The 24,177-nt window shown below is 46.6% G+C and overlaps 2 protein-coding genes and 1 pseudogene across 2 annotated transcripts; 1 reads left to right on the top strand and 2 right to left on the bottom strand.

The window, feature by feature from the left end:
* Positions 1-13,070: 13,070 nt before the first annotated feature.
* Positions 13,071-16,975, top strand: LOC136474294 (beta-glucosidase 7-like; annotated as a pseudogene).
* An 18-nt stretch (positions 16,976-16,993) lies between these two features.
* Positions 16,994-18,039, bottom strand: LOC136474283 (uncharacterized). The gene has a single exon (XM_066471879.1). It carries the CDS (start codon positions 17,962-17,964, stop codon positions 17,146-17,148), a length of 819 nt encoding a protein of 272 aa, XP_066327976.1. The 5' UTR covers positions 17,965-18,039; the 3' UTR covers positions 16,994-17,145.
* Positions 18,040-19,545: 1,506 nt separating this feature from the next.
* Positions 19,546-22,598, bottom strand: LOC136474275 (eukaryotic peptide chain release factor subunit 1-3-like). The gene is made up of 2 exons (XM_066471870.1): positions 22,433-22,598; positions 19,546-21,266 (listed from the first exon to the last, which is right to left on the bottom strand). Exon 2 carries the CDS (start codon positions 21,235-21,237, stop codon positions 19,924-19,926), a length of 1,314 nt encoding a protein of 437 aa, XP_066327967.1. The 5' UTR covers positions 21,238-21,266; positions 22,433-22,598; the 3' UTR covers positions 19,546-19,923.
* Positions 22,599-24,177: the final 1,579 nt, after the last annotated feature.

Below are 24,177 nucleotides of genomic sequence, written 5' to 3'. Positions count from 1 at the left end.
GATGATAAAAGTGATGAAGAACATGTTGATGATAATGAACATGAAAATAAAAATGATAGTGATAGTGATGATGATGAACCTACTAAAGATGAATTAATTAACATGCTAGAAAATGCTAGAGAACACTTTTATATCAAGAGAAGAGAATACAAAAGCTTGCGTAAGGAACTAAAAGCTCTTAAGCAAGTCTTTGATGAGCTCAATGCATCTCATGAGAGGCTAGAGAAAGCCAATAAGAAGCTTGGCAAAGCTCATAAAAAGCTTGAAAAGGCTCATTCCACTTTGCTTGATGAGCAAAATAAAAGGAAGCATGTAGAAACTTGTAATATAGGTTTAACTTGTGATATAATAGATGAATCACTATCTATGCCTATCATTGTTGCTCCTACTAACCCTTCTTGTAGCACTTCCACTTCTACCTCATCTAGTAGTGATGGTCTCACTTGTGATGCCTTACTAGTGGTTGAGAATGAGAACCTCAAGAAGGAGGTCACTAAGCTCACTCACACCTTAGCTAAGGCTTATGGTGGTGAGGACCACTTGCTTATGGCCTTGGATAGCCAAAGAGCTTCTCTCTACAAAGAGGGATTGAGCTATACCCCCAAAAAAGGTAAGGCGGCCTTTGCTCCTCACAAGACAAATTTTGTGAAGAACAATAGTTGATTTTGCACTAGTTGCAAGCAAGTTGGTCATAAAGAGCATGAATGCACCAACAAAAGCAAAAATGCTAATGTATCCTCCATTAAGCTTAATTCTTCCTATATGCTTGTTAAGGGTACAAATGGTGTGAAGGCTAAGTTCATTGGCAAACCATAGATGGGCTCAAAGAAGAAAGTCATTTGGGTGCCAAAGAGCTTAGTTACTAACCTTGAAGGACCCAAGCATATTTGGGTACCTAAAAAAATTGATCTTCTTTTATAGGTCAATTAGAAAGCCGGAGGAAGGCATTGGGTTCTTGATAGTGGGTGCACTCAACACATGACCGGTGATGCAAGAATGTTCAACTCAATCAACACCAATAGCAATGATGGTTATGATAGTATCACATTTGGTGACAATGGCAAAGGCAAGGTCAAAGGGCTTGGTAAGATTGCAATATCCAATGACTTGAGCATATCCAATGTGTTGCTAGTAGAGAGCTTGAACTTTAATTTGCTATCCGTGGCACAATTGTGTGATCTTGAATTCAAATGCATATTTGGAGTAGATGATGTAGAGATCATAAGTGTAGATAGCTCTAACTTGATCTTCAAAGGCTTTAGATATGAAAATCTATACTTGGTTAATTTTAATGCTAGTGAAGCTAGATTGTCCACATGCTTGTTCACTAATTCTAGCATGTGTTGGTTATGGCATTGAAGGCTTGTCATGTTGGAATGAAACAATTGAATAGATTGATTAAGCATGACTTAGTTAAAGGCTTGAAATATGTTGTGTTTAAAAAGGATAAGCTTTGTAGCTCTTGTCAAGCCGGCAAACAAGTTGGAAACACCCATCCTAAGAAAAGCATGATGAGCACTAGTAAAGCATTTGAGTTATTGCACATGGATTTATTTGGGCCAACACAATACACTAGTATCGGTGGAAATAAATATAGATTTGTGATAGTGGATGACTACACTAGATACACATAGGTATTCTTTCTAGTGGACAAAAGTGATGTATTTGCAACATTCAAATCTTTGTCAAGGGCATTCACAATGAGTTTGAAACAACCATCAAGAGAGTTAGAAGTGACAATGGTAGTGAGTTCAAGAATACTAGAATTGATGAGTTATGTGATGAATTTGGAATTAGACATCAATTCTTGGCCAAGTACACACCTCAATCAAATGGCCTTGTTGAGAAAAAGAATAGAATACTCATTGATATGGCAAGATCTATGCTTAGTGAGTACAATATGAGTCAATCTTTTTGGGCCAAAGCTATCAACACGGCTTGCTATTGTAGCAACCGCCTCTATTGTCACCAATTGAAAGAGAAGACACCATATGAGCTCTTGAATGGTAGAAAGTCCAACATTGCATATTTTTGGGTTTTTGGTTGCAAATGTTATATCTTGAAGAAAGGCATAAGATTGGGCAAGTTTGACAAGAAATATGATGAATGATTCCTACTTGGTTATTCCACTACAAGCAAAGCATATAGAGTTTGGAATTTGGATAGTGGTACTCTTGAAGAGGTTCATGATGTTGAATTTGATGAAACCAAGGGTTCACAAGAAGAGAATGAGAACTTGGAAGATGTTAGAGGCATTTAACTTTCAAATGTCATGAAGAACATGGATATTGGTGAATTGAGGCTTAGGCAAATGATTGATGATGAAGATGATCAAGTGCAAGTGCTCTCCAACTCAAATGTGCAAGATGATACAAATCAAGCTAGTGCAAGTGACTCTCATGACATTGATCAAGATCAAGTGGCTAGTACATCATCTCAACCTAGTGATCTAGCAAGTGCAAGCAATCAAGTTCCATTGCTCCAACCAACAAGTGTTGCTAGAGATCATCCTTTGGATACAATCATTGGTGATATTTTAAGAGGTGTACAAACAAGATCAAGATTAGCATTATTTTGTAAACACTTCTCATTTGTGTCATCTATTGAACCAAAGAAGATAGATGAAGCTTTGAAGGATGTTGATTGGGTGAATACTATGCATGAAGAATTGAACAACTTCACAAGAAATCAAGTATGGGAATTAGTAGAGAGACCAAAGGGACACAATGTGATTGGAACCAAATGGGTCTTTAGAAACAAGCAAGATCAAGATGGGATAGTAGTAAGGAACAAAGCAAGATTAGTAGCACAAGGCTATACACAAATTGAAGATCTTGACTTTGGAGAAACATATGCCTCAGTTGCTAGATTGGAAGCAATTAGAATCTTGCTAGCCTATGCTTGTGCCCACAACATCAAGCTCTATCAAATGGATGTTAAGAGTGCATTTCTCAATGGCTACATCAATGAAGAAGTATATGTTGAGCAACCTCCCGGTTTTGAAGATGATAAGAAGCTTAACCATATGTACAAGTTGAAGAAGGCATTGTATGGTTTGAAGCAAGCACCTAGAGCATGGTATAAGAGATTGAGGGACTTCCTCCTCTCTAAAGGGTTCACAACGGGCAAGGTTGAAACTACTCTTTTCATCAAGAAGATTAGAAAAGGCTTATTTGTGTTGCAAATCTATGTTGATGACATCATATTTGGATCAACAAATTAAGATTTTTGTGATGAGTTTGGAAAGATGATGGCTAATGAGTTTGAGATGTCTATGATTGAAGAGTTGAGTTACTTCCTTGGTCTTCAAATCAAGCAATTGAAGAATGGTACATTTGTGAGTCAAGGCAAGTATATCAAGGACATGATCAAAAAGTTTAGAATGATTGATAGCAAAGTCATTAGCACACTAATAGGAACTAATGGCAACTTGGATAGTGATGCAAGTGGAAATATGGTGGATCAAAAGTTGTATCGATCTATGATTGGAAGCCTACTCTATGTGACCGCATCAAGGCCGGATGTCATGTTTAGTGTATGCATGTGTGCAAGATTTCAAGCCCCACCAAGAGAAAGTCATTTGAATGCTACAAAGAGGATATTGAGGTACTTGAAGCATACACCAAATGTTGGTTTGTGGTATCCCAAAGGAGCAAAGTTTAAGCTAGTTGGTTACTCCGACTCGGATTATACGGGATGCAAGATTGAAAGGAAGAGCACATTGGGCACATGTCAATTGTTGGGAAGATCACTTGTTTTATGGTCATCAAAGAAGCAAAATAGTGTTGCATTATCAACCGCCGAAGCTGAATACATATCCACCGGTAGTTGTTGTGCACAAATACTTTGGATAAAGGCCACTTTGAGTGACTTTGGAATCAAGTTCAAGAAAGTGTCATTACTATGTGACAATGAGAGTGCAATCAAGCTAACCAACAATCCAGTTCAACATGCAAGAATAAAGCACATTGATGTCCGCCACCATTTCATAAGAGATCATTAACAAAAAGGGGATATTTGCATTGAGAGTGTAGGCACCGAAGATCAACTTGCCGATATATTCACCAAGCCATTGGATGAGAAAAGGTTTTGCAAGCTAAGGAATGAGTTAAACATATTGGATTTCTCAAATATGTGTTGATGCACCCCCCCACTCATATGACATGCCTCTCCTTCGAGCAATCTAAGGTAAAAGTTGATTGGCATGACATACATCCTTGATAAGGACATGTTTAGTGCATCTAGTCATATTTTCAATCTTATTAGGACCTTTCCAATGGTTCTATTTTATTAGGCTCATTCATAAAAAATAAATGAATTTGATGTTTATATGGTATCACTATTGCTTCTATGCTTGATTTGATCTAGTGATAGCATATGACATGTTTATGGGCTTGTAAACCTAGTGTTTAATCTAGAAAATGAGCTATAAGAGTTTAACTCAACATGGTATAAGATAACCCTTATTTGGAGGTGTGAAGAAGCTTGTCCTTAGATCAAACCGAGTTAAATCTCTTTGGCATATATTCTAGTTTGAACCAAATTTAGGAAAATGATCCTCACCCCTTTGATTGACATTGATAATCTTGACCCTACATGTAATACTATCTATATTTAGAACATTTGTGGTCATTGATGACAAAGGGGGAGAAAAACAAAGATAAGGGGGAGAGAATCAAAGAGGAGAGAAACAAAGACAGTGAAAAAGGGAAAGAAACATAAAGATATCTTGACATATGACATAGGGAGAGAGGTATGAAAAAGGAAAGGGATCAACTAAAATTTTGAGCACACAAGTAGGGGGAGCAAGCTCATGAACTTGTATGGTGCATTTGTATGTGCATTTTATATGTTTGCTTGCATGGCACAAGTATTAAAGTTACACATCCATGCTTGTGTGATGTATGTTAGTTGTAAGATTGAATGATGAAATAGAATCACTAGATAATTTTCATTTCTAAGTAAGTCTTTACAAGTGATATCTTTTCAAAGTATGTTTCCAAGTGATATTGAGCTAACCATGGTGTTAAGGATGGTATTTTGGTGCACTCCGATTGGTATCACGCTTCAAAGGTCCATCTTTTATACCTTAGCATCATGCGGTAGACATTGACTCCTATATTTCCTATCTAAGCATATATGCAAGCTACAATCCAAACTCTTAGCACATATGTAGGGGGAGCAATTGCTACCATTTGGGGTTCATGAAACTTGTCCATATCCTTTTACACATAGTAAATATGCTTGGGCAAGCAACATGGATTCAATTGAATTTTAATTCATATCTTTGTATAAGGGTTGTCATCAATTACCAAAAAGGGGGAGATTGAAAGCTCTAGTTTGGTTTTGGTGAATTGATGAAACCCTAAGTGCTAACCTAGTTTATCAAGTGATCATGAGATAGGTAGCACACTTCAAGTGGAGAAGCTAATGAAGATCATAACATGACAATGGTGATGACATGGCGATGATCAAGGGCTTAAACTTGAAAAGAAGAAAGAGAAAAACAAAAAGCTCAAGGCAAAAGTATAATTCATAGGAGCTATTTTGTTTTGGTGATCAAGACATTTAGAGAGTGTGATCACATTTAGGTTTGATAGCCGTACTATTAAGAGGGGTAAAACTCGTATCGGAATACGGTTATCAAAGTGCCACTAAATGCTCTAACTCATTGCATATGTATTTAGGATCTAGTGGAGTGCTAACATCCTTGAAAACATTTGTAAAAATATGCTAACTCATGTGTACAAGGTGATACACTTGGTGGTTAGCACACTTGAGCAAGGGTGAAGAGAATGGAGGAGATGCCAGCATCAGTCAAGTGATCGGACGTTGGATCCAAAAGCACCGGATGCTGACTGCCTACGTCCGATCGCGCTGACTGGTGATACAGTAGCTAGGGTTTACCACCGGTCGCTGGGCTGTGTCTGGTCGAGGGAAACTGGTTTTAGACCCTTACTATACTCGACCAGACGCCGGGGCTTTAGCGTTCGGTCAGTTTTGCCAGAGCGTCCAGTTAGCTTTGTAGCCATTGACATCTGGTGAACAGTGTTTGAAGCTAGTGACACGTGGCGTCCATTAGGTGACCGGACGCTGAGGGCTGGCGTCCGATCAGTTCGACCAGAGCGTCCGGTCGGCCCGTATTATGCCTAGTGAAGGGGCATAACGGCTCTATTTCATGGGGGTTTCTATTTAAGCCCCATGGCCGGCTATAGCTCACATCTTTGGCCATTTTCATTGACATAGCAACCTTGTGAGCTTAGCCAAAGTCCTCCCACTCGTCTCCATCATTGATTCATCATCATAGTGAGATTGGGAGTGAATCCAAGTGCATTGCTTGAGTGATTGCATCTAGAGGCACTTGGTGTTCGTGTTTCGCTACGGATTTCACTTGTAACTCTTGGTGGTTGCCGCCACCTAGATGGCTTGGAGCAGCGAGGATCGTTGAGCGGAGGGTGGTGATTATCTCCGGCTCCGATCGTGGTGATTGTGGGGGGTTCTTAACCTTTCCCCGGTGGAGCACCAAAAGGTGCTCTAGTGAATTGCTCATGGCTTGTGTGATCCTCATCTTGTGTTGGTTGTGTGGCACCCTATTGAGGGTTTGGCGTGTGAAGCCAATTAACGCGTGAACCTCCAAGTGAGTGAATCGCCACAACGAGGAGTAGCTTGCCGACAAGCAAGTGAACCTTGGTAAAAATCATTGTGTTCATCCCTTGATTCTAAGGTGATTGGTCTTCATTGTTATTCATCCTTGTGATTGATTGGTTCACTCCTCGACACGATGGTATAACTATCTTGATCACTCTCTTTACTTTACCGCAAACTAGTTGACAAGCTCTTTAGTGTAGCTAGTTGTGAGAGCTTACTTGCTTGGTTGGTGTGGCTCTTTAGTTAGCCTTTGAGAGCACACTAACATAGGGTAGTGTCATAGCTCTTGTGCGAATCAACACTATCTAAACTAGAATTGTGGTAGGTGGCTTGCATTTTGAGTAGGCTAGTGCAACACTTGCTTCGCCTCATAATTGTCTAACCTTTTGTTAAGTGTTGTTATAGAAATTTTTATTAGGCTATTCACCCCCCCTCTAGCCATTAGGACCTTTCAATATGTATTTGCTTCATGGCATTTTGTGAGTAGAGGCGGTATGTTTGAGCCCTGTAGCTCATCACTGTGGTGGCATGGTCAGTGGAGCGGTCTTGTCCTCGGTTCACTGGAGCAACGCACCAGTCACGCCTGATCCTATGCGACGTGGGAGCTCCTATGGTGGCATGTATGCCTTCTTCTGTTGGAGGCATGCTGGTCACTATATGTTTAACCAGCGTGGAGAGCTGAGGCTGGGTAGATGCGACAGCGCGGGTGCGCTGATTCCAAGGCTATAGGAGCTTGGCCCTGTGCACGACATGGGAGCTCCCGCAGCTTGACGTAGGGCATGGCGTGTACTACGGATGACGTGCTAGTCCTAGAGTGCTGACAATGTAGAGAGCCGAGGCCTAGTCGGTGTAGAGGCTGAACCATCGTGGGGGGCTCAGTGGGCGTGAGTCCCGAGGCTACAGGAGCCCGGAAGCAGATAGCCGAGGCTGTGTTGTCTTTTCTCATGCTGTGTCATCTTTTTTCTGAGTTTTCTCGTAGTGCTTGATGTTTGTTCTGCCTATCCAGGAGCTCGAGGCCCGGTCCCTCGAGAAGTCGATGTTTCTCCAGTGGGAGAGGGACGTCTGGGACCAGCTCCGGCAGCAAAAAGACCTACTCGCCAATGCTAATGAGCTTCTATCGACACAGAATGTGGAGGTGGAGGACCTCCGCCTTTGCTGTGCTAACATGAAGGTCGAGGCGGCCATGGCTTAGGAGCAGGTCACCCCTTTGGCGGCGCGGATCAAGGAGCTAGAGGAGGAGCTGACCCGGGTGGCCGGCGAGCGGGACACCTTCCGGTCTCGGGCCAAACAAGAGAAGGCCTCTGCCAAGGCCGCCGCCGAGCAGCTAGAGGCGGAGCAGGGCGCGCACCTACTGACGAAAGGTGCCCTAGCGGAGGCTGTCAAGGTGGCCGAGGCCTCCTAGGTCGAGGCCTTAGCTTGGAAGGAAAATGCCGAGGGTGAGTCCTATTGAGGCACGCCCCATGTTTTATTTGTTTTTCTTGCGTTTGACCCCTAACTCCCCAATGTGACGCAGAGCTAGAGAGGGAGGCTTCTAGGGCGGCCGAGGCCTCTCGGGCCAAGGACCAAAACTAGAGGGAGAAAGCCGAGGGTGAGTCTCATAGGCTTGCGCCCCTGTTTGGCTTGTTTTCTTTCGTGCTTCACCCTATCCCGCTTGTCTTGGCGCAGGGTTGAAGAAAGAGGCCTCCCGGGTAGCTGAGGCCTCCGTTGTAGTGTAGGCGGTGCTCGAGACTAAGATCTGGGAGCACAACGAGCTACAGAGCGCCGTCCGTACCACCTGTGAGGCCCTAGGGGTTGGGGGGTCGAGTCGGGCAGCTCCCTCGGGAGCCACTTGATCTTGTTGAGTGGCCGAGTCCACGAGCGGCTCCGGGGGGCCCTGCATACGGGCGTCAAGCGCGCCCTGGCCATCATCTCCTCGCACTACACCGGCATCGACCTCGAGGCCGTTAGTGACGGTTAAGTCATGGCTGAGGATGATGAGAAGGCCGAGGAGGAGGTCATGAAGCTAGTGGAGGTAGCTAAGGCCCCTAGCACGGCACTGGCCAGATTGTTCGAAGAGGAGGTGGTTCCTCCTACGCCGACCGCCGACGCTGGCGACCTTGAGTTTTGACCTAGGCCAAAGGGGCCATGTAAATAGATTATGACTTACATCATTGTACCATGACGCTTGTGGCCATCGAGGCCTTTTAAAGTACTTGTGTGTATATGCTTTTTAATCATTTTTTATTGTATTTCTGAGCCTCTACCCTCTGTCTCGTCTTTGAACATATCTCTTGCAAAAAACTTCCTCGGAGCCTAAGCTGCCCTTTGGGCAAAAGGTGGTGAGGGAGTTGCCGTAGCCCAGAGGCGTAGGCCGTCTCATGGCTTGGCCAGCCTTTTGGTCCTGAGACAGACTTTTGGTCCTTAGGTTTTTTACAATCAATTTGTCAGAGTACGCGAGAGAGTTTGGCATAGAATTTTTTTTCGAAAAACGACTAAAAATAGTGTCTAGGACCTCTGCAGAGGCAGAGCTGAGTCTTGTTCGAGCCCCGTGGTGCGCACCTCTGCAGAGGTAGAGCCGAGTCTCCCTTATAGTGTTATCGTAACGTTGATCCCCCATCGATGGGCTTGGGGGGTTTCTCAAAAAATTAGAACAACTAAAGAACGCTTCTTTATTGTATTTTGAGAAACAATGTAAATAATGCTTGGGAATTTAAGGGTAGAAGCGACGTAGATGTTCTATGTTCCTAACATTGGTGAGGATTTCACCCTTCTCGTTGGCTAGCTTGTAGGTCCTAGGCTTTAGCACTTGAGCGACAATGTACGACCCTTCCCATGGTGGGGTCAGCTTGTGGCGGCCCTTATTGCTCTGCCTCAGTCTCAGCACTAGGTCACCCACTTTCAGGTCTCGGCTTCGAATGCGCTAGGCTTGATAGCATCGTAGGGCTTGCTGGTACTTGGCCGAGTGTAGTAGCGCAATGTCTCGGGCTTCCTCCAGTTGGTCGAGGGCGTCCTCGCGGGCAGTGCGGTTGCTTTGCTCATTGTAGGCCTATAGCCTCAGGGAACTGTACTCCAAGTCAGTGGGGAGGATGGCCTCGGCTCCATAGACCAGGAAGAACGGTGTGAACCTCGTGGCTCGGCTCGGAGTGTTCCTCAGGCTCCAGATGACCGATGGGAGTTCGATAAGCGCTTGGTACCCCGAGCTTGGCGTTGAAGCACTCACGAGTGGGATCTTAAGTGTCTTCGTCGTCGGGGTCAGAGTAGCCGAAGTAGTAGTCGCTCGTGGCCATGAAACGGTGCATGGCTTTAGGGTCGCGAAGCCCGGAGAAGTCTGTTCCGGCCCACGTCTTGTCCTCCTCTGAGGAGTCAGTATGGGTGTGGGTCGGGGTTGTGGTGATGAGGTCGAGGGCAAAACGTTGGTGGCGTCCTAGGGGCTCTGCGTGAGCAGAAGCGTAGGCATCGGCGGCATTGCCCAACCTGAAGGGGTATGGGGATGATGTCATCGCCAGGCTCCGCTCCACCGGAGTCGACTCCTCAGGAGGTGGCGGGGCAGAGCTTGATGATGGGGCGTTACTACGTGCCACCGGTGTCTTTCCCTTGCCCAGGCTCAAGCTAAATAGGTCCCCAGCCAGGGACTCTATATCAACAGCCGGGTATGGGATACTGACAGAGCGCGGTGTGTTGCCCTAAGCTCGCACGGTGTTGGGGTGGTCCCACCCGTGTCATGCCTGGCGAGCATGACGAGAGCGGCGGCTTGGGCGCCGCCTGCGCCTAGGCTGCTGGTGCGTGATGTCGTCATGGGTCGATGGGGCTCTGGGTGGGAGGAGTACCATATCATACTTATATCCTAGAGACATGAACTCTAGGCTCCCAAACCAGATCACTATGCCGAGACGCAGTGGTCGCACGGGATCTGCCATCCGGAACTTGTTGGGATGACTAAGCTGACACGCAGTATGGCCCCTACCTGGCGCGCCAACTATCGGTGTTTTGGTTTCGACGGGTCCTCTACCGACTAGTGAAAGTATACTGCGTGTTCCTAATCCCGGATAGTGATGCAAAGAGACATAAGATTTATACTGGTTCAGGTAATAGGTGCCCTACGTCCAGTCTAAGAGAGTGATCTTATATTCCTTACACCGAGGTGCTTGTAGTAGGGGCTTACAAGCTGGGCGAGAGAGGGAGCTAGTCCTAAGTCTTTGTGTAGAGTGGCGTGGGTTGCTTGAGATGTTGATCTCTCGCAGTGAGGGAGCGTGTGTGTTACAGAGCGTTGTGTGTTGCTTGCCCGTGTGTCTCCCTTTAGAAGCGGCCCTGGTCACTCCCTTTTATAGTCGAAGGGAGGCACAGGGGCGGTACATGTATTTGCTACGTGGTGTTTTGTTAGCAGAGGCAGTATGTTTGAGCCCTATAGCTCGTCACTATGGCGGCATGGTCGGTGGAGTGGTCTTGTCCTTGGTTCACTGGAGCGACGCGCCGGTCACGCCTGATCCTGTACGACGTGGGAGCTCTTATGGTGGCATGCACGCCTGCTTCTATTGGAGGCGTGATGGTCACTGTATGTTTGACCGGCGCAGAGAGCCGAGGCTGGGTAGATACGACGGCGCGGGTGCGCTGATTCCGAGGCTACAGGAGCTCGGCCCTGTGCACGACGTGGGAGCTCCCGCAGCTTGACGCAGGGCATGGCACATACTACGAACGACGTGCCGGTCCCAGAGTGCTGACAACGTAGAGAGCCGAGGCCCAGTTGGTGCAGAGGCTAAACCATCATGGGGGGCTCGGCAGGCATGAGTCCCGAGGCTATAGGAGCCCGGAAGCGGATAGCCGAGGCTCGGAGGGTGCAGTTGGTCTTGCACGTCGATTCCGGGGCTACAGGGACCTGGACTTGACTTTCCACGCCGCGCTGTCCTTGGAGCAGAGGTTAGGCAGCATAGTGCAGTACGGGTGTTAGCCGTGGGCACAGTGCCGAGCACAGCGGCCTATAACCCCTGCCCCGTTCTGTCCCAAACGGCATGGCATCGATGTGACTCTCGTCTCGTCAGCCACTCCGCTGTATCGTGCTGTCGTTTGGCTGACGTTGCGGGAGTGGTTGGACGCGTTGGTTGGATGTGACGTCCCATCAGAGAAGTCGGTCAAGGCGGTGGTGACAGGGTTGATGTCGAGCCGACCTCGAACGAGTCGATAACTGAGAATCGGTACCTCGTCTAAGGCCTTGTGGCGTGGGGCCTCGAGCAAGTCAGAGAATCGGTATCTCGTCCGAGGCCTCATGGCGTGGGGCCTTGGGTGAGTCGAAGGATCGGTACCTCGTTCGAGGCCTCGTGGCGCGGGGCCTCGAGCGAGTCGGAGAATCGGTACCTTGTCCGAGGCCTTGTGGTGTGGGGTCTCGGGCGAGTCGGAGAATCGGTACCTCGTCCAAGGCCTCGTGGTTTCGTTCTGGACCAAGTCCGCTTTAGGTGAGCCTGGATACTGTTCGAGGTGGGCTGGGTGGTCCAGCCGAGCCTCGGGTAAGGTGAGGGTTTGCCGGTGGTTGTCTCTTGGCTTCGATATTTACAAGGTCTAAATGATTTTTTTGGTTCTTGCTTAGGGAGCCCATTTTATGGTACCCGACACTAGGGTTTCTCATTTGATCCACAACAATAAACCCATAACATAACTACATGCGTCTAGGTTTGCTAGCTTTTTTTATGTCTTGGAATCAACCTACGGTTGTATAATACATATATTGAGGGATACAATGAAACCCTAAGTGGTGATGATTCTTAGGTTCAAAAATCCGACTAATATATACCGAACCGATGCAGAAAAAATAAGGAGGGGAGCGAGGATACCTTGCTCTCGAAGATCTATGGATTAAATCAATGTTTTCAAGGTCCAATATGACGATTCGTGAGGTAGGATGATCCGAAAGAGAGCGAAAAACCCGAAAGGGAAGAGAAAGAAGAGGAAGAACGTTCGGGCAAGAAGGTTGGGCCGGGGTTAAATGCAGGGAGCTCGACGTCAATCACTACGGCGCCGAGCTCGACGCCAAGATCTACGGCGCCGAGCTCGGCGCCAGTCACTCTGACACCGAGCCCTCTAGCAGGTCATCGATCGTGCTCAGAAACTCGGCGCCAGAGACGCTGGCGTCTAGCTCGGCGTCAGCTTCAATGGCGCCGAGCTGATGGTCAATTTTCTGAATTCTTTCTGCAAGAGATCTATTTGTAATAAACTTTTAATAAAAGGACCCAATTATAAAAAATTCGGTCACCGGCACCTGTCTTGCGCGTGCCGGGCCCCACGCACAGAGATGCCTCGATCTACCGCACCGACATGCGACACTACTCATTGATGAGAGGCGACGTGAGCAGCAACAAATAGTAGGGACACGCCAGCTAGTGCGCCAGCGCAGTCTAGCAGCGCTGAAGGCCTGCGCCTCTGCTACTCTGCTGTGCTGGCTGACGCGGTGACGCCGGTGGGTTGTGGGCGAACTGCGAGCTGACACTGCCCGGCCGCCGTGCGTGCGCGCGGAGCGAGATGGACGCCCGGTCGCGCTGCTGGTCGCCAGCGGCGGCGGCGGCGGTGTCCGCGTCTACGCCGCCGGGGCGAAGGGCGCCAACTGGCTGGGCGGGCTGAGCCGCGCGTCGTTCCCCAAGGGGTTCGTGTTCGGGACGGCGACGTCGGCGTACCAGGTAGAGGGCGCCGCGTCCACCAACGGCCGGGGCCCCTCCATCTGGGATTCATTCGCGCACGTCCCAGGTACTGCTTCGCTTCGCTTCATCACTGTGTGCTACGCTGAACTCTGCTTGACTGCTTCGGTTGGCACGGGAGTGAGGAAATCTGATGCGTAAGCGTGGGTAGTCCTAGGAAGCATGGATCCAGGTACTGGTTATCCAGTATCCACCCACGTCAGTTGCCGTATCAGTGCTGCAACAACAGGGCGTCTGAATTACCATGGCCTAGCCAATCAGGCGTTGATTACGGGTTGGATCTCCGAATGTTTGACAATGAGAGCAAGTGGCTACTTGATTAGATGGTTAGTACTTAGTAGTAGTTGACATTATTTTGGGGGTGGGGGTGCAAGAGATGGATCTAGGCAGAAAAAACTATGAACCAACTAGGAAATGTTGGACAACAGTTAATCCGATGTTGATTGTACGCCAAACATTCATTGAGATCTATGCATCTTGATTCTCATTAACTGTGGTAAACTATTCTGCTTAAACTACATTCATTAAGATTTTCTATTTTTTGTTTTGTTGCAATGAACAGGAAATATTGCGGGGAATCAAAATGGAGACATTGCAGTGGATCAATACCATCGCTACAAGGTACCTGACTATGAGAAGTAGATGAACCGATCTACGCTGAGATATAAGAGAGTTTGGTGGCTTTATGATTAATTCTTTTGTTCTTCTACAGGAAGATGTTGATCTCATGAAAAGTTTGAATTTTGATGCTTACCGGTTTTCAATCTCATGGTCTAGGATTTTCCCAGGTAAACAAATTTGACTTATGTTGTAACATGATTGCGCAAACATGTGTTTTTGGGTGCTACTACTGCTTATACATCTTTGGATTATGTAGATGGCGAGGGGAAAGTCAATCCAGAAGGTGTAGCATATTACAACAATTTGATAAACTATCTGCTTCAGAAAGGTAACAAATAAGTTGGAATTGGATAATTCTACTTCTGAGATGTTCATTGGAACCTAGTGTTACCTATGTAAACATAACTGAACGTCCCTCCTTGACAACTGGGCAGGCATGGCTCCTTACATCAACCTTTACCACTACGATCTTCCTCTTGCGCTTGAGAAGAAATATGGAGGGTGGTTAAGCGCTAAGATGGCATAAGTCAGTCTAAAAATTAATTGTTGTTTATATCTGGTCATATTATGGACGACTTTCTGTGTTTTCCCAAAAGAAGAATACAGAACATAGAAGCACTCTAGAAATTATATGTTAGCCTAGCTATGTGTCATGGCTATGACAAAGGGTCAAATCCTCCTCAAAGGTGCACCAAATGCGCTGCCGGTGGGAATTCAGCAACCGAACCTTACATTGTTGCTCATAATTTTCTCTTGGCACATGCTGCTACAGTTGCAAGATACCGTGCAAAATATCAGGTAATTTCTTCTTGAGGATCTCAAAAGTTCCCCTGAAAATAAAAGCTAGGCTGATGTTATTTTATTCAATGAAGTGTGCGGTCCAAAATTTTATTTTATTATTAAATGAAATGTGGCAGGGTCTATATATGCTTGGAACATTTCGTTAAAAAAAAATATGCCTGGAACAATACGCTCAACATACTTTCATATTTATAACTCTATTCTTCATTAAATGCATTAGCTTGTTTTCCTAAATAGTTGGACATACCTGTTGAATCTCAATTACTTCTTGGATTTAAAATTGCAGATGGAAGAGTGGCATAATGTTTTCAATACGTAGGCTGCTCAGAAGGGTAAGGTTGGAATAGTCCTGGACTTCAATTGGTATGAAGCTCTTACAAACTCACCTGATGACCAAGCAGCGGCCCAAAGAGCTAGGGACTTCCACATTGGATGGTAAGCTATATCCTCTGTCAGAACCTAAGTTTTGATAAATGAAAACTGCAAGTGATAATATAGTTAACTGTTACATCTGATGCAGGTTTGTTGATCCATTGATAAATGGACATTATCCACAGATAATGCAAGATCTTGTGAAAGAGAGGCTGCCCAGGTTCACTCCTGAGCAAGCTAAATTGGTCAAGGGCTCAGCAGACTACATTGGCATCAATGAATACACAGACAGCTACATGAAGGGACAGAAACTGGTCCAGCAGACGCCCAGTAGCTACTCTGCCGATTGGCAGGTTCAATATGTTTGTGAGTTTCTTGCCTTAAACTCTATATTTTGTATAAATATATTTGCCTTAGATATTTTTTAACCTAACCTAAACATTCGTCCCATAAATTCTGTAGCTGCACGCGATGGCAAACCAATTGGACCACAGGTATGCAGTTCCTCCATTTACTCTTTCTCAACGTTATTTCCTTTGTTAGCGCTGCATAGTGCATATTATGCTACCATTAGCTACAAATTCAGAAGTACTACAATAAATCCTTGCTAACCAATGCATGATCTTGTGCGGATGTAGGCAAATTCTAACTGGCTTTACATCGTCCCAACGGGGATGTACGGATGTGTGAACTACCTCAAGGAGAAGTATGGAAATCCAACTGTTTACATAACCGAGAATGGTACTCAACAGAATTCCATATTTACTTATTTCATGTTTCACATGAACACGTTGCGTACCAAGGGAATCCTCATATATCAATCTTTTTTTTTGTGTTACCAGGAATGGATCAGCCTGGAAACTTGACCCGTGACCAGTACCTGCGCGATACCACAAGGGTGCGGTTCTACAGAAGCTACATCGGCCAGCTGAAAAAAGCCATAGATCAGGGCGCAAACGTGGCTGGCTACTTCGCCTGGTCTCTCCTTGACAACTTCGAGTGGCTGTCAGGATACTCGTCCAAGTTTGGCATCGTCTACATTGACTTCAACACGCTTGAACGGCACCCAGAGGCGTCAGCCTACTGGTTCAGGGACATGCTTCAGAAGCATTGAGATCTCTAGGGCAGAGCCTGAAGATACTATTTTGTTCAGCTTTGCCTAGTGTGTTTGGTTGGCCCAATGGTTCAAATCCGGCCTTGTGCTTGGCTAGCAAAATGGGAATAAAAGAGAGCCACTCCGATCAATTGTGCATTCCGTATGGTCAGAATGTTGTGAGTATGTTCTCTGTGGAGTTTGAGCTGTGGTTATTTTATCGTGCTGATTGCAGATGGGCCAATTTGCAGTGTGCGCTACAGGTTTATGTGCGAGCCTGGGAGAAGATGGCGCTACAGGCCTCAGTTTGAAGATATTTGTCACGCCTGTACTGTGCATGAGCTGAAAAATGCACCCCAGTTTACTAAACCTGAAGAGTGAAGAAGCATTATTGGGTGAATGAGGTTGTGTAATCTGGGCATTCCCGTGCAAACCTATAGAATGCATTTGTGTGGTTTATAAGCAGGATCATGGATTTCCTAACTTGAATCATCAGTGCTCGATATTGTGTAATCTGGGCATTCCGGTGCTTGGCAAAGATTAGTCGAACCGCCTTTATGCGTGACTTCAGATTCTGACTGATACAGGTTCTCCAGCCGAACCTATTTCCGCTACTACGGGTTCTTCAAATCTGATCGTCGAGGCATTGCCATCAGTAGAGAAGGACAAATATTAAGCTGCAATTGCGAAAGAACACGATCTCGGTGGGATCCAATTATCCCAATCTGGTTCTCGGATCTTTTCTTACTGATTGATGAAGACGATGCATAAAACGGTCGCATAAAGGTTCTGATCAGAAATGATCGAACAGGATGCATGCTCAACAAGAATAAGAGTTTGTAGTATTTTACACATTCAGAATACAGCACTTGACTTCTTGACATCATAAGCAGGGGGAAAAAAGGCATAAACAAGGTCAAAAGATGGACAACCCTGGATTCTCACACAACCCTAAACCCTCCTATGACGCGTCGACGTCGAGAAGTGCCTCTCGTCCGTCGATCTCCAGCTGCTAACTCGGCTCCTACTCGCCGGCTCCATCCTCGGCCTGTGCTCGACCATCTCCGGGACCTTCCGTTGCCGCTTCACGTCATCAGCTTCTCGGTAGCAGCCTCCTGCTCCTGCTCCTGCTCCTGGGTGCTTGCGCTTCGCATCCCCTGTCTGCTTGTTCCTGACGCGATCGCCGCCAGCAAAGGAAACACCAGGAGGCATCTTCTTGTTCTCGGGGCACTCCAGGTCTGAGATCTTGGCGGCTTGCTTGATACTATCTGCTTGAAGAACTGTCGTCTCAGGGCCGCTGCGAATGGATGCGGTGACTGGAGCGGCCACCTCGTGCTCACACAATATCTGCAACAGCGTGTCCAAGGCGGCGCCTTTGACTTCGGTCGACGCGGCTTCGGCTTCGATCGACGAACTCCACTGGGCCAAGATGCCGCGCGCGAGGGCGCGCACCCACCCGGCCTCGTGCCTCAGCAGGCCGCCGACGGCCTTGGCGACGTCGGTGGCCGCCAGCATGGTCGGCGTCACCGGGACCGGGATCGCCCGCAGCGTCAGAAGCGCCTCGGCCATGGCCCTGTCGAGCAGCCGGCAGAGCCCCTCCGCTCGAACGTCGTCGTCGCTGCCCGCGGCATCGCAGTCGCAGAGCATCTCCACGAGGTCGCTCCTCACTTGCCGGTACTTGTCCCGGGAGCAGCCCTTGGTGGCGGCCTCGATGGCCGTGTCGATGGCGCCGAACGCCGGGAAGAAGGGCTTCCACCGGCGGAGCGCCATCACCGCTGCGGCGCGTGCGCTTGGATTGGCTGCAGGGAAGGGAACTAGGAAAGCTGTCGAGATAGGCGCTGAGGAGGAAAGGGTCTCGATGGCTCGCTAACGATCGATGGGAGGGAGTATGGGACAGGGACGATGGGACACCGGGCTTTATATCGATCGTCGTCGCGAACACGAATCGACAAAGGAGATTGGTTGTTCGAGTCGTACACGAATTCGTAGAACGCGATCGATGGGACGCCGGCTTATGCCCCTGTTGGCCGGGAATCCGACTGAGGAGATTGGTTGTTCGAATCCGACATGAACTAGAAACGCGGCCACGCTGGCGCGGCTAGGCTTTAATTTGCCGCGCCTCCCCTTGTGACTGGGCTAGACACGTTTCCGACATGAACTCCTAGATCATTTTTATCCCTAATAACCTCGAAAACGAGCTGATTAACGACCCATCATGGTCATGGCAAACGCAGTCAGTCCAGTAACACCCCAAAATTAGGGGGCGGCGGGCGCCCGTCCTAAACTGCAACAAAGAGAAGAAGCTCATTCCTCTCCGTCCGCTGTCTAAGTTTGCCTTCCTCGGCAAACCTCAGCCAAAGCCATCTTCGAAACATGCATCGGCCACACGCGCGCCATTTTGCATGCCGACCTCCACCAGACACGTACCTCATCTCGATCGTCCCCGCAATCCCCCCACGCACCGTCCGCACGCCACCGCCACCGCCGTCGCATCGCCACCGCCATGGCCACGGCGCCCGTCAAGTTCGCCGCGCTCGCCGTCGCCATAGTCGCCGCCGTCGCGCTCAGCTCCTTCTTCCACTACCAGTGCCGCCACCGGCCGTCGCCCTTCGTGTCCACCGAGGTGCTCCGCCTCATCGTGGTGAGCAACGAGCAGGAGGTCGGCGAGGAGATGGACCTGGCCGACGGCAACGTGGAGCTGCGGTGCTACGGCTTCAGCGAGCACAACCACAACCGGTCGGCGTGGTCGGCGCGCGCCGACATCCCCAGCGGCGCGGAGGCCAACCTCACGTTCCCCGCCGTGCACGGCGACGAGGTGTTCGAGGTGCTCTGCTCCTACCGCGGCGCCAACCGGTGCTGGGCGCACGGCGTGCGGGTGTTCGAGAACCCTGGCCACGACAACCTCTTCTGCTCCCAGCAGATCGGCGGCTGCACCGTCAGGTTCCGCAAGGATGGCGGCGTCGAGAAGGTGTACCAGACGAACGGGGAGCTCGACGTGCAGCCGCCCATCTTCATGGGGTTTGTGCCGGACTTCGACAACGCCAGGGACAGCGGATGCTCGTCGGCAAGCTGCGTTGGGAGGACGATCAACAGGGTCATAGGCGAGGAGAGCTGCTGCGATGATTCCTGCGGGGGATGGGAGAAAGCATTGCCGAAGAAATGATCCATGCTCACGCATGCATGTAGAATTCAAACTTGAATTTTTTGTATAATGTAGAGCATTTTAATGGTACATACATGAATTAGAAGACACTTGAAGCCAGTTTAATCGTGCTATGACTAAGATGGCGCTGAATCGATCAGAGTCCAAATGGAGCAAAATTCAAAAGGAAAACAAGCTAGCATGACCCAACTCCCAAAAAAAAAAATAGCGAACTTTGTGGAAACATGTAGATGATTTGTTACACCATGCGTCAGTAACAACCATGGTCGCCAAAGGAGTGCAACACATGAAACTTAAATAGATGCATTTGCAATACTGTCACTGGAGCATTTGCTAAAATCAAACCTTGGACAGAGCCAATGTCTACATAACAACAGGACATGAAGTATCAACCAGATTGCAATGATGTGCTTGGCATTGCAATTGTAAGCTGCGGCAGAGGAAACAAAGCAAGTGTCTTAAGTAGTACTCTCCTCAAAAACTGAATAACCAAGCAAAATTTGGAAGAACAAAACTAGCAATTGCATCAATCCAGGGTCCAGCACAGCCATATGAATGATGTTTGCTTAATCAGAGTCTTCATAGACACCCTCGTCATCAGAAAGCTCATCAAAAGAACGGATGTCCAGTTGGTAGCGCAACATGCCACCAATGCCACCAAATCCTCTGCAAAACTGAGATCCTTCTTGAGATTTGTTGGTAACAAATTCAAGTGTGCACCCAAACTTTTTGTACTCATTAGCAAACCATTCCAAGAGTGAGGTTTTCTCCTGAACCTCCAGCTCAGCATTGGTAGCTGGATCACGGAAATGACTCTGGTCAGCTTCTTGCTCTTTGTTCAGATGTTTGATAACAGTTTCTCCAGTTGCACTATTCTTAAGCACATATCTGTTGACATCAAGGTTTTCCCACACTATCAGTGTTTCCACAGCACCCATTTCAAGAGCTTTGAATGTGTCATCAACACCAAACACATACTTCCCCGTATCTTGACTAATTTCTTCAAAATACTTTCCAATCAGCTTTTTCTCTTGTATGAACTTCACATTTGCTAGAATTTCAGCTGACAACTCAATAGCTTGGTTAAAACCGTTCTCCCCACCATATGAAACATCAACAATGTTAAGTATTTTGGCCTGGAGACGCTGATCAAACATGTCAGATTGGCTCAATTCTGTCTTAAAATCAGCAGAACCAGCCAATATAAGTCCAGCAACATTAGGCTGACTGGTAGCTGGATTGATGAAAAACTGTGTAGCAAGTTCGGCTGTCTTTCGGACATAATTATGACGTTTTTCCATTCGAAGCCGAGCAAACCGAAGAGCAGATTGTCCTCCTCTCCCATGCTTCTTTGGGAGATCAACAGTGAATTTGTGAAGCACTTCACGAGTATTGCCACTCAGTGTACCAAAAAGAGTTCCATTACCATCCATAACAATGAAGCCAAACTTGTCATCAGATTCCAAGAGTTCATTCAAAGCTTCAGTGTGGAACTTATTGTCACAAAGGTACAGGGATGCATTGATAGGCCTGAAGGGCTCAAAATCAATAGTAACTTTCTTTTCCTTGCCATCTTCAGTAACAATTGTTCCAGTGTAGAGAACAAGTCCATTTGGGGGAACCTTGTTATACAGCTTCAGCCTCTGCTGAGCTGAAGTGATGGCTGCTAAAACAGATTGCCGATTGACTCTACTCTTAATGTTTGAAGCAGTACCATATTCATCACCCAACATCTTGGTCACACGGGAAATTTGGTCACGTGGTGGCATAATCAGAGAGATCATGCTGGTGCCATTGCCTCTAGCAGCTTCCAATGCCTTGATCAACTTCTTGATCTTCCAAATCTCGATGTTCTTGTCAGTTTCCTGACCGTCAGACATCTTGGTGAAAGCACAGTACTTGAATCACCCTGCAGAATACCAGATGTGAAGACCAAGGGCATCAGATAAAGAGAGGAATATAGAAGCTGGCAAGCGTAAGTGATTGAATGTAAGCATATTACAAATAGAGTAATACCAAAAAAAAATGAGAGTAAATAGTGGTAGTACATTAAGCACAGCTGTTTCCTATCAAAAAGAGAGTGGTTATATCTAATGTCATCTAAGGACAGATGCGGATACAGTAGGAAAAAAAAAGGTATACCTCAAACCGGAGACTAATATTTAAGTTACTGACATATAATCTTCATTAAGTTGTGCGCACAGAGTTATGATTGTGGTCACATGAAAATTACTATCTAATATTCACAAATGTACCACAGAAGCAAGCCACACACAAATTACCAAAGTAATGAGGAACCTTATGTTCTATGGTGTATTGGTGTCAATACAAATAAATAACTACATATGACAGCATTAAATACTGTATTGTAAAACCAGGGGGCTAACTAAACAAATAAAAAACTTTAAGGTAACAAACAAATTCTAGCAACACTTTAGGGAGTAAAATAGACTTCCTATGAATAATTCCAGAGCTGATGCTACACACTAAACTATTAATGGTGGAGCTTACACTCTATTCACAAGTTGGATTCATAATGTAGTCTAAGCTTCAACAAGAATTTTACGAATGATTTATGCATCCTTTTGCAGTCAGTTTTAATACACACACGGTTAGACTCAGATTCTAAATACCTCCGAAAAAGATGATTCTCTTGGACATTTAAGAGCATATGAGATCTAGTAGTGCATAAATACAGAGACTCGCAGTCAACAAATCAACAAAAATGTTAGAAGAGAGAAATCATTGGAGCCATTTCCAAATTACCACTTAACATGTTCACAGTTGGGTCAATCCTCACAGAGGAAAAATTATCGGCCAAGGCTAATGAACAACTCACATCATCTAAAAGGTCAAAAAGCTACCACAACCTTTTAGCTGGGCGGACCCAGTAAGGACATGGGTGATAATTTTTGCAAAACAATCGAAGTTAGTAGGCATAATACATGCATAAACTTGTAATTAGATCAGATCCGAATGCAAATAGCTTAAGTTAGGGTTTGGGAGCTCGGTTTCGCACAGCAGGAAGAGCTCGGTTTCGCACAGCAGGAAAAGAAGACAAAGGGGTGGGCGCACCTGGTGGCGCTTGTCGCCGGCGAAGGACGAGAAGAAGACCTGGGCACCTGCTGTAGAGCGGCGGCGGCGGCGGCGGTCAACCAGTCGTCGCCACGACCACGAGAGATAGCGAGAGTGAGACTGACAGAGCGCGCATGCAGGGGGAAATGGAAGAGAAGATATGGCAGTGGCAGGGCTGGACCGCTGGAGCGAGGGATAAACATACACCGGTTATCGGGGGTATGGTAACGGTATCCATCAAATCAAAGGAGAAAATAAAGGTGGGGACTATCCATAAGGCACTCGTGGGTACTTACTATAAATATAAATTTATGTATGTCCATATATAATCATTCAACGTGTGAGAAAAATCTCATATATTGGATGATTATGCATAGACGCGTGGTATAAATGTCTACGGCTGTCTCGTGGAGATAGTCTCTGCCTCTTTTTTTTCTCTTCTGTAGACCTGTTTAGTAGGCTCCAGCTCAAGGACTTCGGCTCTGGCTACTCATGTAGAGCAGTTTTTTCGTGCATATGAAGTTATTTTGAAAAATGTTTAGCAAAAATAGGTCCAGTAACAATTTTGTAATACATTTTTGAAGAGCAGCAAGGAGAAACTATTTTTTTTAGAGAATTCCTTATTTGACACTGGAAAAATGAGCCGTTCCTTTCTTGACCCTAAAATTTTCTTCGTTCCTTATTTGACACTCACTTGAACTTTCATCCCTAATATGACACCGCAGTCAACTCTATCGGCTAACAGCGTTAAGTGGTGCTTAAAAAGACCTTTTTGCCCCTGGTGTTGGCGCATGCATGCAGCGGGCGCTGGGCGCATGCAGAGGCACGGACGCATGCATGCAGCGTATTTGGCCGCTGGCTGCTCTCTCTTTTTTTTGTCAACATGTTTTTGCTGAGCTAACCAGTTTGGCCGATAGGATGGTAGATCGTGTCATGTGACCTCTGGCCTGTGGGGAAAGTAGCTTTTGGGGTCGGACGGACCTTTTCCCTTTTTTCATTCCATGCCTGCTTGCAGTTCCAGCAACACAGACTCGATCGATCTCAGGACCAGCAATCCGGCATGCAGCTGCATGCTTTATGATTTCTAACAACTATTTTTTCAACATTTACACAACATGATGATGACACATGATATAGCAAGTTCACAGATCAGCACCACATTAACTTCAAACACAAAACGGTTCACATATACATGCAAGTTCACAGGAGTCCAAATTCACATGCAAGTTCACACACAAAGGTTCACGGATACATGCAAGTTCACACACAAAGCGGAGTCCAAATTCACAGATACATGAGGATCACAAGCTGAACCTCCTTTTGCTTCTTGTGCTCATTGCATAGCTAGCAGGATCGACCTTTTTGCTTCTTGTGCCCATTGCAGGGCTGTCAAGTGGTAGCATAGGAATAGTGGTTTTCTTTTTAGTAGACTCCTTTTTCTTTTTGCTCTTTGCCTTGACTGGAGCAGCAGTAGGCGTAGGTTCATTTGAATCTGATATTGACCTGTGTACGGTAGAACTAGATTTGAACAAGAGACAACAAAGTAACAGTAGCAACAAAGTAACGACAGAACTAGATTTGCTAGAAAGGGTTGTATATGTAGCACCAGACATCTAGTGTAGAAGACTGTTACACTATTGACAATGGCAAACTAGTAGCTCCATCAGGGAGATAGGGAGCTGAGAACAAATCATTCTACTGACATGAATACCATATCAAATGAGGCCAAGAAAATCCAGATTTCA

The sequence above is a fragment of the Miscanthus floridulus genome, chromosome 1 (assembly GCF_019320115.1).
Source record: "Miscanthus floridulus cultivar M001 chromosome 1, ASM1932011v1, whole genome shotgun sequence".
Classification (NCBI taxonomy): Eukaryota; Viridiplantae; Streptophyta; class Magnoliopsida; order Poales; family Poaceae; genus Miscanthus; species Miscanthus floridulus.
The sequence above is the reverse complement of the archived record's forward strand: the minus strand, read 5'-3'. Positions and strand labels throughout refer to the sequence as shown.